This window comes from Narcine bancroftii, chromosome 8 (assembly GCF_036971445.1).
Source record: "Narcine bancroftii isolate sNarBan1 chromosome 8, sNarBan1.hap1, whole genome shotgun sequence".
In the NCBI taxonomy this organism is placed as follows: Eukaryota; Metazoa; Chordata; class Chondrichthyes; order Torpediniformes; family Narcinidae; genus Narcine; species Narcine bancroftii.
This window is the reverse complement of record NC_091476.1, coordinates 15,338,649-15,355,165: the sequence shown is the minus strand read 5'-3', so window position 1 is coordinate 15,355,165 and position 16,517 is coordinate 15,338,649. Positions and strand designations below refer to the sequence as shown.

At 38.6% G+C, this 16,517-nt stretch overlaps 1 protein-coding gene across 6 annotated transcripts in view; it reads left to right on the top strand.

Moving 5' to 3' along the window:
* Positions 1 to 16,517, top strand: part of LOC138740383 (rho guanine nucleotide exchange factor 9) — a 311,246-nt gene that overhangs the window by 216,143 nt on the left and 78,586 nt on the right. For all 6 annotated transcript variants that reach the window (XM_069892952.1, XM_069892951.1, XM_069892950.1 and 3 more), the window contains one exon: positions 10,473 to 10,664. In XM_069892952.1, coding sequence (XP_069749053.1) covers positions 10,473 to 10,664 — 192 coding nt within the window. The remainder of the gene's footprint in view (positions 1 to 10,472; positions 10,665 to 16,517) is intronic.

Sequence of the window (16,517 nt, the reverse complement as noted above, 5' to 3'; positions counted from 1 at the left end):
GGAGCAAGCAGTCACCCACCCCCACGCCTCATTCAGTTTGTTCAGGGGGCCTTGCTCATCGAACAAAGGCTCAGCGAGGAGCATGATCATCAAGGCCCAGCACTCCTCAAACACGTGATCGATTGTACCATCGGCACGTACTACAAACATGGCTATTGCGCTGCTGTCAGGAGCCACCGGTGTTGGCCTTCTCAAAGGGGATGTGAGTGGTGGCAGCTCCAGAATGCACGGGCCACCCAAGGGAAGGTGGTTCACAAAGCTGTGGGCCCGCTTCCTGGACTAGTGCAGCACTTCCGCAGGGTTCTTGAAGCTGGGTGAGTAGTTTGAGCACTTTGTATTTCAGTGCCCAAAATGGCAGCACCGAAATACGGTAAGTTTATCATTGACATGGAGTGAACATGGACAAGTTCAGCTGAATTATCCATATGTGCAAACCATGGGAAACAAATGTGCACATGACAATACAAGAACCTTCTATCCTATTTAATCGATGTCTGTGTTAGATAGAAAAGATCAGATTTAATTTTCATGCCCTCACAAGTTCATTCATTGCCCTTTGAGTGAGATACTAAAAACCTGTAACAGCCCATGGAATTATCAACCAGATTTAAAAAAAAATCAATAACTGCAATGAAGGGGGAAAGCCAAATATAGTCATAAACAGAATCACATACCTGTGTTGGTTGTAAGTAAAAGTGAGAAACATTGAGAACATTTGTACCATGAAAGAAAGCAATTTATCAAAGTACTCAAGATATTAATTGGAATAAAAAAGATAAATAGAGAATTTCATTTTAATAATAGGTGGTTAAAAGGGCATAACCTTCTTTTCTCCTTTAGGAGTTTACAGGTATCTATCTTTTTTTTAAAAAACTGGATCCATGCAATTCACGTCAACTAAACCTCAAGTTTAACAATCTGTGAATAATTATTTATTTCTTTTCTATTTATTATGCACAATTACACAAGATTACGTAGGATAAATGTCACAGAGAGAGGAAATTAAAGCCTGGAAATCCATGTCAGCTCTTATACTAAACTTCTTGTCTCATCTAAATCCACTGGTATCATTCTAAACATACTTCTCCCTCATTTGCTTGCCCAATCTTCCTCTACATGTATCGATCTATTGGTGATGATTGCATAATTGTAGAGCAGAATGGATGGATTAAATTGGCTCCCTCATTTGTTCTGTCAGTTTGGTTCATCATCAACAGGAATTAATATGTCAAGTCTGAAAAATGTCTCAATTAATCCTGATCTCTTCCGATTCTGACATCAATGTATTGTGTGCATTTCAGTAGGGCTAATGGATAGCATTGAGAAGCAGGATTTTCAGTATTTTTCCCATCTAACTCAAAGTACTGGACTGGCTCAAAATATACTGCAGGCATATAATTTGGGAAGTGGGTTGGGCATCACATCTGGGACACCTGCCCAAAATAATTTCATGCTTGACTGAATTATTCCTTAGCTGATTAGTAAGTTTTTAGATTAGAGAAAGCTATTTTCTTAACGATCTCATGATACGTGGCCGAGGTTGTAATGTAGCAGGAAAAATGGTAATTATCTGTATTAAATTAAACAAGAACATCTGAAGGCATTGGATTTGAGTGTAATACATAAATGTACTGGGAAAACTCAGCTGGTCACACAGCATCCATGGGAAGTAAAGGGCAATGAACCTGAGGAAGGACTCAGGCCTGTTATTGTTCTTAATTTGCGGGCAAGCAAATAACATCAAGATTTTGCCACTGTGTGAATGCATTTCCTCTTGTTATAGTTTTAGATCAATTATGTCTGTGGTGATTTGGCTATAATTTGAATATCCTGAACTGGATAGCTTGCTTAATTAGGTTGTTAAGGGAAGAGGGATGAATATACTGGAGATATGTCCCAAAATGTCAACTGAGACTCACTGTTTGCAAGGTGGTAAATCTGATAATGTTCAAGAAATGGAAAAAGTACATTACTAAAAATTAAAGGCTAACATAAGGCCAGTTAAACATAAATGTTGAGAAACTTTTCAGAAGCAATAATCTGAAAAAAGTAATTTGGCATTTGGAGATGTTTAAATTAATTAAGAGCCAGAATGGATTTTTAAAAAGGCACTTTGATTAACTAAAATGAATGTTTTACAAAGTATTGATGCTTTGAATGAAGAGAATACAAAGCGGTCATCTGTATTTTTTTTTAAAGATGCACTTCATAAATCATGGCATAAAAAGTTGATTAACAGAACTAAAATTCGCCTCATCAGAAACAACGATGAGGTGGAAAATCTTGTGATTGGATGTGAGAATAACAACCTGAGTCTCAACATGGACAAAACAAATAAGACGGTTGTGGACTTCAGGAGGATCATGGATGACCACCCTCCACTACACATGAATAGCTCGGTAATGGAGAGAGTAGACAGTACCAAGTTCTTCTGAGTCCACTTAAGAAGTGACCTATCATGTGTAGTGATAGAGTGCTAGTGATCCTCCTGATGGCTAGAAAGAGTCAGAGATTAGTTTAATGGCAGCTTGGGTTGGATTCTTGAAGGATGCCTCCACACAGCCATATGTATACTTTAGCTAATATAGTCCTTTTAAAAGAACCCATGTTTCTTTGTTGCCAGAGTGAGAATCAGTCGATAGCAGCAGAGAAATGGAAAGTGTAAGGCTCTTGATGCTGTAAATTGGACTGGAAATGTCAACCATGAGTGGAGGTTGTTCAAAGATTCATGCTGTACATGCAAGCCATTGGACATAATAGCAAACCTGATGCATGGAAGATTGCACTACTACTTACCACGGCAGGACCACTAGAGATTTAAAGTGCATTTCTTTTTGCTGACGCAAAAGACCAGGGCAATTTCGACAAGGTAATTGAGATATTTGATGAACACTGATCACCAAAGAAAAATGAAAATTTCAAGAGGTATATGTTTCGCTCACGCATGCTGTGACGGAATTGCTTTATTATTTATTTTTAGTTATAAAATACATATTTTTAGTTATTTTTATGGGTTTGGACACAGGGATACACAGAGACACACACACACAATTACACTCAGAGAGTGAAGCCATTTTTGGATTTGCAAAGTCTGGTAAGTAACCCCAATAAAACTGCAAGTGTTTGTTCATTGAAATATCTTGGACAATGGGGTTGCTCAAGGAAGAAGCACTGGCTCATAAAACTTATGGAAGTCAAAATACAGGAATGATGTTATGTCATGTGGTAAAGACACTTAAAGACAGAAAGCATTTTTGAATATTAAGGAACTAATTTCAAACTGAGCAGAAGACACCTTTACCATTCATTAGGTAACACAGGATTGAAGAAAGTGCTTGACCATCCTGTAAGTTACACAGGATTGAAATGCATTAACAAAAGGCTTATGAAAAGGAGGAACACCGAAAAAGTGGTTTTAAAGAAAACAGCCACTCCCAACTGTCTCTTTAAAAGAGAGAAGACAGTCTCGTTATGTCCATTGAAATGGTCGCTTCTGTTTAAGAAAGCAAAATTAATCTTGCATCTGAAACATAACCATTTTTAAATTCATTTAACCCTTGCCTGGGTTTGTGAAATCATCATGGAAGAAAAGCCAGTTCGGAAATCTCCAAGCAAGAGGGAGAAATCTTTCGTATGAAGAAAAAATTCTCTGAAAACTACTGTACTCTACAAGAAATTTGTGAGTTTTGAAAAATCTGGTGCTTCACACTTACTTCATAATTTCTGTTGAGCAACAATTTAAAATCAAAACAAAACTTTAAAATCATCTCTTCAGAATTATACCTGAACTGTCATGGTTTTGGCACACACACACACACCCACATTTGCGCATGTGGGGTTAAATTTATAGTTAAGTAAGAAGTGTTATGTAATTAATAGTTATTAATAAAAGTTATTGATTTGAAGATTCCATTGTCTTGGTGTATTTTCATTGCTGCTGGTTTAGTACGTAACATATGCAGCTGCAGGGAGAGAGCTTTGATACTTTTTTTTAACAGGCTTAAAATTAAAAGCAAGAACTTGCAATTTTGAATCGCTGCAAGATTCAACTATCAGTGATTAAATTGTGTTCAGGATTATTGATAAGAAAGTGAGAGAGAGAGTTGGTGCAAGGGACAGAGCTTTCCTTAGCGGGAGCTGTGAAGATGTGCCACGCCAGTGACTAGCTCTGCAGTCCGTGAAAAAGTTTGGTAATAGTGCAAAAGTCAGTGAAAATGAAGGCATAGTTGTAGCCATGGTGCCTGGACACACAAACAAAAAAAAGAGACAGAGGAAACAACAAAAAGAAGGAGAGACATTCATTTGTAAACAATGTAGCACACAACATGCACCTCAGGGCAGACAAAAATTAAAGGATATCATGTTTATTACATTTTTGTGTGTTATTTACATTTCAATTAAAGGAATCTTGAACCTTAATCTGAAAGTGAGTGGGGAAAGGGAAGTTTATTGGGAAATGTGGGGAGGAAAATGGATGATGATATGAAGAGGGGATGAGATCAGTGTGGACTGGGTTGGGATCAGTGTGGACTGGGTTGGGATCAGTGTGGACTGGGTTGGGATCAGTGTGGACTGGGTTGGGATCAGTGTGGACTGGGATGGGATCAGTGTGGACTGGGTTGGGATCAGTGTGGACTGGGTTGGGATCAGTGTGGACTGGGTTGGGATCAGTGTGGACTGGGTTGGGATCAGTGTGGACTGGGTTGGGATCAGTGTGGACTGGGTTGGGATCAGTGTGGACTGGGTTGGGATCAGTGTGGACTGGGTTGGGATCAGTGTGGACTGGGTTGGGATCAGTGTGGACTGGGTTGGGATCAGTGTGGACTGGGTTGGGATCAGTGTGGACTGGGTTGGGATCAGTGTGGACTGGGTTGGGATCAGTGTGGACTGGGTTGGGATCAGTGTGGACTGGGTTGGGATCAGTGTGGACTGGGTTGGGATCAGAGTGGACTGGGTTGGGATCAGTGTGGACTGGGTTGGGATCAGTGTGGACTGGGTTGGCTGCGTTCAGATTTATCGTAAGAGTACATTGTGACCTAACTTACAACCTTGAGATACTTTTTCCTGTGGCCAGGCAGAATGACTACATATGGGTATCTGTAAAATGCATTCAAGAAAAGATATGTATACAAAAAAGAAAAGTAAACAAATGTGCAATACGGAGAAAAAATTCTTTAAAAAATAATATGCAAAGTCAGTGTCCTTAAATTGTTGTTGAGGAGTCTGATGGTGGAGGGGGAGCAACTGTCCCTGAACGTGATGGTCTTGGAGCACCTTTTCTGAAGATAGCAGTGAGAACAAAGCATGTCCTAGCTGGTATGGATCCTTGATGATTGTTGCTGCTCTCCGACGGCAGCGTTCCATGTAGGTTTTCTCGAAGGTGGGGAGAATTTTGCCTCTGATGTCCTGGGCTATGCTCAGGTCATATTGGTGCTCTCATACCAGACCATGCTGTAGCCGGTCAGCACACTTTCCACTGCACATCTGGAGAACTTCTCTTAAGATGAGAAAATGAAATGCTGCAGAGCTACAGGGGTTAGAGCTGCAAATGATTGATTTCTCAACATGGACTCTGTAGGGCTCCTTCTCTGCTGCTGTGAATCTTTGATGTTAACTGTTTAGTGTGAGTAGAGAAGTAAATGTGTTTGACCGAAATAGCAAAAGAACGGGAATGCACAAGCTTATATTTGCCTGGCGTATTAATAATGTGTATTAAAGCTTCCATGGAAAATTCATTTAATCTGCAACCCAAGCACAAAAATGAGCTTAAACTGAGGAATTTCAGGTGATTGCATTAACATGTTTGTCACTACTGCTGCTCAGAATCATTTTGAACGAAACAACATCCACCCTATGTACTCCCTATAGGTTTCAATAGGATCTCCCCTCATTCTTCTGAACTCCAAAGAATTTTGATCAAATTTGTTTAGCTGCAGAGTCTGTCTTCCGTCCTGCTTTAGGTCATACAGAATGTAATAGACCCTCAGCTCAACCTGTGCACCCCGACCAAGTTGGCATTCTCGACTAGTCCTATTTGGCTGCACTGGGCCCGTCATTCCAAACCCCTCCTATGTGAACTGTATTTCCAAATATATTTTGAAAGGTAATTTTACCTGTTTCTGTGGATTCCTCTGGCAGCTCATTGCAGATATGGACTACACTCTGAATGAAAAAGTTGCCCCCCAGGTGCCTTTGAAATTGCTTCTATCTCACCTTAAATCTATACAGATTAGTACTAGAATCATCTATCATGGAGGAAAAAAGACGGAACATTTAATTTATTGATCCCCCTGATGATGTTATAAACCTGTTTAACCCAGTTATCACTCCTCAGCCTCCAATGCACTAGGAAATAAAGACTCAGCCAATTCTACCAGTCCAGGTGAATCTCCTCTGCACCCTTTATTGATATTTTCCTAGAGCTAGTTGACCAGCTTCTTTCTTCCTCACTCCATAAACCATAGAACATAACAGCACAGAAACAGGCTCTTCAGCTCTTCTAATCTGTGCCAAACTAGTATTCTGACTAGTCCCACTGACTTGCACCCAGTCCTTATAACTCCATATACCCCCTCCATCCGTGTCCCTGTCCAAATTTTCCTTAAATGTTAAAATTGAGCCCACATTCACCACTTCAACTGGCAGCTAGTTCCACACTCCTACCACTCTGTCTGAAAAAAAATCCCCCTAATGTTCCTCTAAACCTCTCCTACTTCACCCTTAACCCATGTCTTTTGGTTTGTATCTCCCCTAAACTCAGTGGAAATAAGCCTACTTGCATTTACTCTATGGACTTTCGTCATCATTTTATGTTCCTCAATCAAATCTCCCCCCCATATTCTACACTAAAGGGAATAAAGTCCGAGCGTGTTTAACCTTTCCCTAAAACTTAGTCCTGGCAACACCCTAGTTAATCTCCTCTGCACTCTTTCTATCTAATTGATACCTTTCCTGTAGATAGGAGACCAAAACTGTGCACAGTGTTCCAAATTTGCCCTCACTAATGTCTTATACAACTTTACCATAACATTCCAACTCCTATACTCAGTAGTTTCATTGATGTGGCCAATGTGCCAAAAGCTCTCCTTACCAGCCTATCTACCTGTGACACTACTTTTGAGGAATTGTATATCTGTATTCCCAGATCCCTCTGTACTATCACATTTCTCAGTGCCCTACCATTACTGTGTATGCCCTTTTTTTGTTTGTCATTCCAAAATGGATCACCTCACACTTGTCTGCATTAAATTCCATCGGCTATTTTTCAACCTATTTTTCCAGCTGGTCCAGATCCCTCTGCAAGCTTTGAAAGATTTCTTCACTATCCACAACACCTCCAATCTTAGTGTCATCTGTAAACTTGCTGATCTAATTTACCACATTATCATCTAGATCATTGATATAGATGACAAACAACAATGCTCCCAGCACCAATCCTTGAGGCACACCGCGAGACATAGGCCTCCAAGTAGAGAGTCAATCATCCACCACCCCTCTCTGACTTCTCCCATGAAGCAAATGTCACATCCAGTTTACTACCTCGCCATAAATGCCAAGTGTCTGAATCTTCCTAACTAACTTCCCACGTGGGACCTTGTTAAAGCCCTTACTGAAGTCCATCATATAAGACAACATCCACAGACTTATCAGTCAGCTTACTTGTATGTTAATAATCAAAATCTGTTGACCACATTCTCACCATTCACTGTCCTTTCTATATTGGCCTTGCTTCTAGGTTCCCCTTCTTCCTCCATCCACTCTAATTTTCCTTTTCTGTGACTTCTTAACTAAATAAAACTAATCAAGCATAATCCTGGAGTCTGTGCTGACTGCTTTATTATCTTTCAACTTTCTAGATGCTTTTCTATTACATCTTTGAGTAAGGATTGAATTATCTTTCCTACCTTTGACATTTAGCTAATTGCTCCATAGCTTCCATAGATTTATTGAGTCTGCTTTTGCTGGTACATTTTCATTTTCTAATGAACTGTTACGTGCATATGCAATAGTATCTCTGCATGCTTTCAAAGCCTCTATTTAATAAGCCTGAATATAATCCTTCTGGACCTTTGTTTTCTCATGTCTAAAATTGCTGAATGTATCCGTTATCAGAAATGGTTTTATGCCTTTTCAGTCCCATTTTATTTTTTATTCAACTTCTTGTTTCCCTGATAAATACTGAGATGAAATAAAAACCTGATGTTTCTCCCATTTCATCTTTGAGATTTTTTTTTGTGTGTGCCCTGGATATGTAAACTCATTCTCAATTCTTCTTGGGATTAATATGTCATTAGCTCACTATGTTGTTTGTATAATCCTTAATAATTTAATTTTTATGTTTTTATTTGTGTAGCACATTGATTTTATTCCTGCATTATTTTGTTGTCCTTGTCTTTGATATTTATATCATTTATATGTGGCCTAAGCATATAAAAAGAAAGGTCCTACCAATACCTTTTCATTCATCTGTGATATGTTCTCACTGGCCAGTTTGTTTTCATTTACTATCCAAAATATTTCTCCTGGAATCTTAATATTTTAGTGTTTTCTTGAATATGTCCTATTTCCCTGATGGTCAATGGCTTTTGTTCCATTTACTTTTCCAAGTTCTGTGCTAATCTGCTTAAAATTAATTTTTCAAATGATAACATTGGTCTTTGTCTCTCAGTTAACACTTTCCATTTAATAAATTGTGCTTCTTGTTGTAAAACTGTTCCCCTAAATTTCTTTCTCTGGCCAATTTTGATTCTTTAGTCATGACAAATTTGAGTTTTGTTCCCTTTCTTATTGGAATTCAAACACTGGATAAGAAACAAATCCTGCAAATGTTATGTAAAATTTCCTTGTGCATGCTTGGGTGAAGATTTATACCATTTAGTAAAGGCAATGTAACTGAGGCATTAAAAATAAAATTAAAAGATTAATTTTGTTGTCTGCATTGTTGAAAGCAAACATTTCAATGCCTCCTGGGTTTGAGATGAGAGAAATTCACTCTCAGCTACTATTTTTGATTAATCTCCATTGAGATAGACAGGAGACTGCAGATGCTGGAAGCTCAACCTAAGCGCAATTTGCTGGAGGAACTCAGTGGTTTAAGAAGTACCAGCAGGAGAAAAGGAATGATCAACTTTGCAGTCTAGAACCCTTCATTGGGACTGCCCTGATGAAGGGTTCCATACCATGACATTGACCATTCTATCTCTTCCACTGATGTTGTTTGACTCACTAAGACCATCGAACACTACTGCACAGTAACAGGTGCTTCAGCCCATATGTCTGTTCTGAACATTATGTCCAAATCAAACTAAAAATCTGCTGCTTGAATGGCAGATATCTCTCCATTCCTTTTGTGTTCTTGTGGCTATCTAGAACCATCTTAAATGCTACTACTTTATCTACTTCCACCACTACTCCTGGCACCTACTGCTCTCTGTGTTAAATATTTTCCCCATATATTTCTCTTAAACATCCCCCCCCCCCCCCCCCCCTCTTCCCCTACTTCACTTGAAATGCTTGCTCTCCAGTGTATTGTTATTTTGCCCTGGGGAAAAGATTCTGACTGTCCACCCTATCTTGCCTCTCAAGATTTTATGCACCTTTATCTGTGGTTGTCCCACAGCCTCCGAATCTCCAATGAAAGTGATCCAAGTTCGTCCAATCTCTCCACATAACTCACATCCTCTATACCAGGCAACATCCTGATATTCACCTTCTGAACCCTTTCAAAAGCTACTGGAAGCCTTTCTGACGAATGGGAGGTGTTTAAGAAGAATACATATTATCACAAAGAGAAAAGGTGGGGCTGCCAAATCTAAAGAAGACGAGATGCACAGAGGGGACAGAGCCAGCATTGGAAATTGCAATATAAAAACCAGAAGTAAATCAAATGTGTCAGTGAAATTAAAAGGGAAATTAAGAAAGCAGAGAGCATGAAAAAATACTGGTAAATAAAATCAAAGTGCATCCAAAAAATGTTACAAATACATAAAGAATGAAAGGATATCTAAGAAAAGGGAATGGTCCATCAAGAACCAAAAAATTAACCTGAATCTGGAAATAGAGGTTCTGAATCAATAATAAGTGGCTCTCTTCATGGAAGAGAGGGGCATTAAGATGTGTATGAAGCATAAAATGGATAAGCATAGTCAGAGCAAATACTGAAAATGAATAAATCACTGCAACCGACTGCTAAAGAAGCAAAGAAGGAACTTGCAGCACTATGGGCTATATTTTTTCAATCCTATTTTCAGGACTGCTCATTTGGCTGTGGAAATGTTCATGTGGTATTATTGTTTAAAATGGAATAAAGGACAAAATCAAGTGTTTGCACATCCTAAAAATGAGCAGAACCAATCAAAAGATGGTTGAAAAGATGTATAGGTTGCTTTCCATTATCTATCAAGGCCCAGACTATAAGAGCTCAGATGTTGCGAGAGTGATGACCATACCCTTGTCTCTTTCTTTACTGGCAGCTTTGGGTGAACCAGGAAGACACTGTAGATGAAGCCAGTAGTGAGATTCAAAATGGACATCTGGACCCAAACTCTGACTGCCTGTGTCTTGGCAGAAGCATCCAGAATAGAGACCAGATGAGAGCAAACGTCATCAATGAAATAATGAGCACAGAGCGACACTACATCAAACATCTGAAGGACATCTGTGAGGTAATCCAAAGTCCCTCTTAAGGACATCATAATTTGCAGAGTGATGATTTCTACACATTAGATGTATTTATTGTTACACTCTAAAAGGTCTTTATGAAATTTGCTCCTTAATAATTATGCACATGCAGGTTATATTAAATGCTACGTGTATTTTGGTGGGACTGATCAGCAAAGGTTATACACGTTAAATGGGAAACATTTGAGGAGGGCAGTAGAACAAAGGGCTTTAGGAATTCTGGTACATAATTCCCTGAAAGTTGAATGACATGTAGATAGGGTGGTGAAGAAAGCTTTTGGCATGTTGGCCTTCATAAATCAGAATATTGAATGCAAGAGTTGGGATGTCATGTTGCAGTTGTGACCAAATTTGGAATATTGTGTGTAGTCTTGGTTGCTGAATTATAGGAAGGATATAAAGAGAATGGAGAGGAGATTTACAAGAATGTTGCCTAGGTTTCAGGGTTTGAGTTACAGGGAAAGGTTGAGCAGGCTGGGACTTTATTCCCTGGATTGTAGAAGATTGAGGGGTGATTTGGTAGAGGTATTTAAAATTATGAGGGGGACAGATCGAGTCAATGTAGATCACCGACCTGTATATAGACTTGAGCCAGCCCCTCCCGGGCTCGTCACACATGTGGAGCCATCAAGATACTATGACTAGTGTAGAGTTTAAGTGGACTAAAGCCTGTAGTACAGTCTTTCCTGTGTTTTGTGTCAGCTCTTTCTCTCTCTCCTGCACTTTTAGTAATTGTTCTTATCAATCTTGTTTGCTTTTGTTGCCATCGATTACCTTGCAGCGTCTTGCTTTCATCATAATATCTATGACCTGTTAATCCCAATTTTTCTCAATAATTGACTGAAGGGAATCCAAATTCCATCATCTTTTGTGTGTAAAATTCTTGCCTGACTACTTCTGAAAGACCTGCAATCTCTGAAAGGTCTGACTGCGCTTATAACAAGACATCAAAATCCATGGGCCAAATAAGTAGTTTTATGTAACCTACTTTATCAATATGTATTAATATAACAAACTTTGAACACCATTCACAATTCCTGGTAAATCAATAGTACTTGTCAATTTCTTAAAATTTGTCCTCCAGAAAACAGTTGTCTTTCTCCAACATAATTGCTAACTCTCTCTCTGGCCAGTAAATCCTCTCTATATTGAACTGCTTACAGAAATCTGGATATAGTCCAAAACCAAGATTTTGAAATATTGTACCAAAACTTCAATTCCCTTGTCTGATAATCCTCCAGAATTAATGGCCAGTGTTCCAGCAGCCATTTTGATTATTTTCTGTTTCTTCCACTTCTCTTGTCCTGTCCCTCAATTCCTTAAATTCTATATAATTTATGGACATCAATACCTCAGTTTCTTTTGGACCCAAAAGCCCCTTCACACTTGTAAGTGATCCCCGGAATTAACTGCCAAATGGCCTTTAAAGTGCCTAGTGTGAATGCAAAATCAGCTCAATGCTGGCGTCAGATGACGTCATCTCATGCCAGGGATTGATGGCCTTGACCCCTAGTACAATCCCCGGCATCTGCAGACAGGCAAATGTGAAAAGGGTAATTGCATTGTGGGATTTAAATGACCCAAGTGTTTGTGTGAGTGCAGGAAGAAAAGATTAAAATGAAGGTATAAATTTTGCTATGGGAAAGTCAAAATGGGGGGGGGGGGTGCGGAGAGAAAGAGGAAATAAATAGCAATAAATAGCAATAGTGGACAATTTTTAAACAGTGTGGGAATATATAAAGACCATGGGAAAAAGCAATGGCGGACCTGACTTCCCAGAATACCATGCGGCAGAGAAACCTATCTATGAATGCTCCATGCATGCAGCCAGGCATGGCATTCTGGGAGGGCAGGTCTGCCATTGCTTTTTCCCACGGTATTTATAAATTGTACGCGATAGCATTACAAACTTTCCCATGTTATATAAACTGAGCTCTATAGCACTACCAACTTTCCCACGCTATTTAAAAATGGTCTGCTATTGCTATTTATTGCTTGAACTTGCCCACGGTCCCTTATAAAGGTTTATGTAGGTCGGGACAACAACAACAAGGGCCAAAAGGCTCATACTGTGCTGTACATTAAGCTTAATTATGTTATGATTAATTCTGTTCAAATATAATATCATAATACATTGATCAGGATTTAGGACAGATCCACCATCACTCGGCGTCACGACGACATCGGTAGAAGGTAGAACAGTCCTAACCCCGGGGATGGCTCCTTGCTAGTGTGAAAGCGTTCAGTGTCCCACTTCGGAGTGGTCAAGTGTGAAAAGCCAAATCCCCAGTCCTAACCCGGAACACCGAACAGCCGATTTAGTGGGATGCAACTGTGAAAGGGACTAGAGTTAGATGACCAGAGACCGAATTCCACCACTAAACATGCAGGCTTTTTCCATTGAGGATAGGTGAGACAAGAATTATAGAACATGAGTTAAGGATGAAAGATGAAATGTTTGAAGGGAATATTAGGGGGAACATCTTCATGCAGAAAGTGGTGAGGGAGTGAAATGAGTTGCCAGCTGATTGATAAATGTAGGTTCAATTTTGACATTGAAGAAAAATTTAGATAGGTACATGAATGGGGAAGGGTATGGAGGATTACAGTCCAAATGCAGGTCAATGGGACTAGGCAAAATAATAGATTAATAAATAATAGGCAAGATGGTCTGAAGGGCTTTTTCCTGTTCTGTAATGTTCTATGGTTCTATAGTGTGGAAGTTCAACTGATTCTCCCCAAAATATTCACGAAATTAAGGAAACATTTATCGCAAGTTGCACTGTGGTGTTCTGCACTAAAATAAGACTCAGCAGGCCCCTTGGGAGTTACATAGAGAGCTTACAGCTGCAGTATTGACACAAATAACCTTTATCATGACAGCCCAGAATAACTGTAGAAAGGGTTGTGATGAAGGTGGGGGTGAACTTGAGAGTAGAAAAATACAACAATGCTGTGCGTTGAAGAACAGGGGTGGTCCACAACTGCGTTGCCATTCAATTCTGGTCTGCTCAAGCAGAGCTATCATCTTCCCCACACCTTCCCATCAAATTCAGATTTTTTTGTCAATTTCAATGAGGTCACCTCTGATTCACATCAACGCAAAATGATAAAATTTTGGCTTCTTCAATCTTCATGAGACAAACCTGTCACTCCCAGGATTTCAGGCCTGGTGAATCTTCACTACATTCCCTTTGTAGCATGCATTTCCTTTCCATGTGCAGAGATCAGTTTGTGTCAATTTTTGTGCATTCCCTAGACGATAGATGGTTCAGATTGCAATGGCACGAAGGTACACAAAAATCTTTCAAGGAATTTCTCTTCCACCTTCTGAAATGTTGTGGTATTAGTCCAAACTCAATTTTGCTTCCAATTTATGCTCCAGAGAATTGAGCATAAAGGCCAGACTGACACCAGAGCAATTATTATGCTCATGTAATCCTACATTGATCACCAAGGTGCAGGCTTGCCACGAGGCCAGAGATCAGAGCTTGTAGCCTCTAATCGATTTGGGGAAAAAAAATCAGTGATTATTGATAGGAGCTGCACTAATTAATTTTCCATGATGCTGACATTCACGTACTAAGGCTGGGAGATGCTGCGTGAAAGATATTGATTGCTGCAGTATAAATAGCTTGATTTTTTTCACTTTAAACCCTACCCACTGTGATCCTAATTTGTTTTGACTGAACGGTGGATCTTATCTCAACACTTTTTTGTCCCCCACAAGTTTGACAACCTCTGACCTTGTTAGATATCTGGTAAATGCATTTGCAGAGATCAATTCTACTGATAACAATGAAGTCCTCGTTCTTATCCTATTTTCTTCACGTGTCCGAATACTTATCTTAGTTCATTGGCGCTCAACTGGTTCTCAATTCCATAAACATAATCCACCAATAAGTTTAGTTTAATATTGTTTATTTATGTAGATACAATTTCAAACTGTTGAATTTCATATTTGATAGATTATGATTTTTTTTCAGTTGTAGAAACATATAAACATATTTGATCTAATAATTGCAATTCATTGAAATTACTTGATAGCTTGAGATCAACAAAACATTATTGAAGTATTTTCTTACCAACCATCAAACAAGACTTCTTGCTTGATTCACAGCAAAAAAAACCGGACCCCTACGCCTCTCTCAGAATCTCAAAACTGTCGCAATCTATGACCTTCATAGAATACAGCAAAAATTCGAAACAAGCAGCACCATAAATATAGTAATACAGTAATTCTATCATTTTAGCCCCTACAATCCGGCCCCTAATTGTTATGATTAAAATAATGACCAAAACAAAAAATCAAAAGCAAATAATACATCGAAAAGATACATGGTAACAAATCAATTTTTAAAATTGTTTGAATTTTCAGTATCTAGCAAAAGACACATTTTGGTAATTGGCCAAATTAAAAAAAAAGCAGTTTTAGTTTTAATCTGAACTTGACAAACGAACTCTCGATTGTCTTGAAAAGTACTGACAATTTTCCCAATCATCCATGAATTCTGAGGAGCCGAATCATCCAGAATAATCACAATATCATTAGTCGAGAAGTTACACTTAGGAGTAAACCATTTCTGTCCTTCTCGTAAAAAAGGAATATGTTCTTTTACCCATCTTTTTCAAAACAAATCTGACATAAATTGGATCTGCTTCCACCTGTGGTGGGAATATATGTCTTCCTTCCAAAATTGTCTAGGTGGCATCAATGGCTTAGTCTTGAGAAGCAGAAGATAATTTGGAGAAAGAGCTTCAAGATTATTTGGATCCATTGAATTGGACGGCTTTTGAGAATAGCTTCAATTTCACACAAAACTGTGTGAAGAGTTTCTTGGTCAAGATGTTGTATTTTTCATGTAGAATTAAGAATGTTTCTTACTGAATGAATTACTCTTTTCTATACACCTCCATGATGTGATCCAGTAGGAGAATGGAAAATCCATCTACTACCATTTGAGGCATCACATCATGAATCTGATTCTGATCCCAATCTTTAATTGCTTCCTTCAACTCCTGTTGTGCTCCAACAAAATTGGTAGCAGGATCAGATCTTAATTCTTTTACTTGACAATGTCTGGCTCTACATCGCCAAAGAGCATTGATAAAAGATTCTTTTTCAAGAAATGTGCCAAATTCTATATGAATTGCACTTATAGCTAAACAAGTGAAAATCATACCATACCGTTTCACAACTCTTCTTCCTCTTTTAACTTCAAAAGCTCCAAAATAATCAATTCAAACATAAATAAATGGAGGTTGGTCAGGAGATACTCTGTTACAAGGTAAATCTGCCATCAACTGCTATCCTAGTGTTGCATTTATATGTCAACACTTTACATATTTAGATATGATTTTTCTAATTTTTGCCATCGTAGTTGGAATCCAATATTTCTGACATAATTTGGATAATATATGGTTACTTCCTCATGAATATGACGAATCAAAACAGAAATGTTAAAATCTTTGGCCAATATCACAAGATATTTAGTTTCTTCTGGCATAACAGCCCTAGATAGACATTCACTTACTTTCAGTACCTCATTTTCTAGAATGGGATTGAGATTTCAAATATGACTTCTTTTTCTGATATTTATTCCTTTTTTCAAACATGGGATTTCATTAAGCAAATCTCTTCCTTTGACAAAAGCAGATAATTTCAATTTCAACATTTTCCAATTCTTCAATGGTAAGCAATTTGATTTTCATAGAATCTTTTTGTGATAAATCTTGTTGCTCTAAGTTGTGTAACTGAACAAGAACATCGCCCAATTTTTTTTTTTGTCCTTGCTACAAATGAAGAAGTCGCTCTTTAAGTCGTAATATCCAAGCTA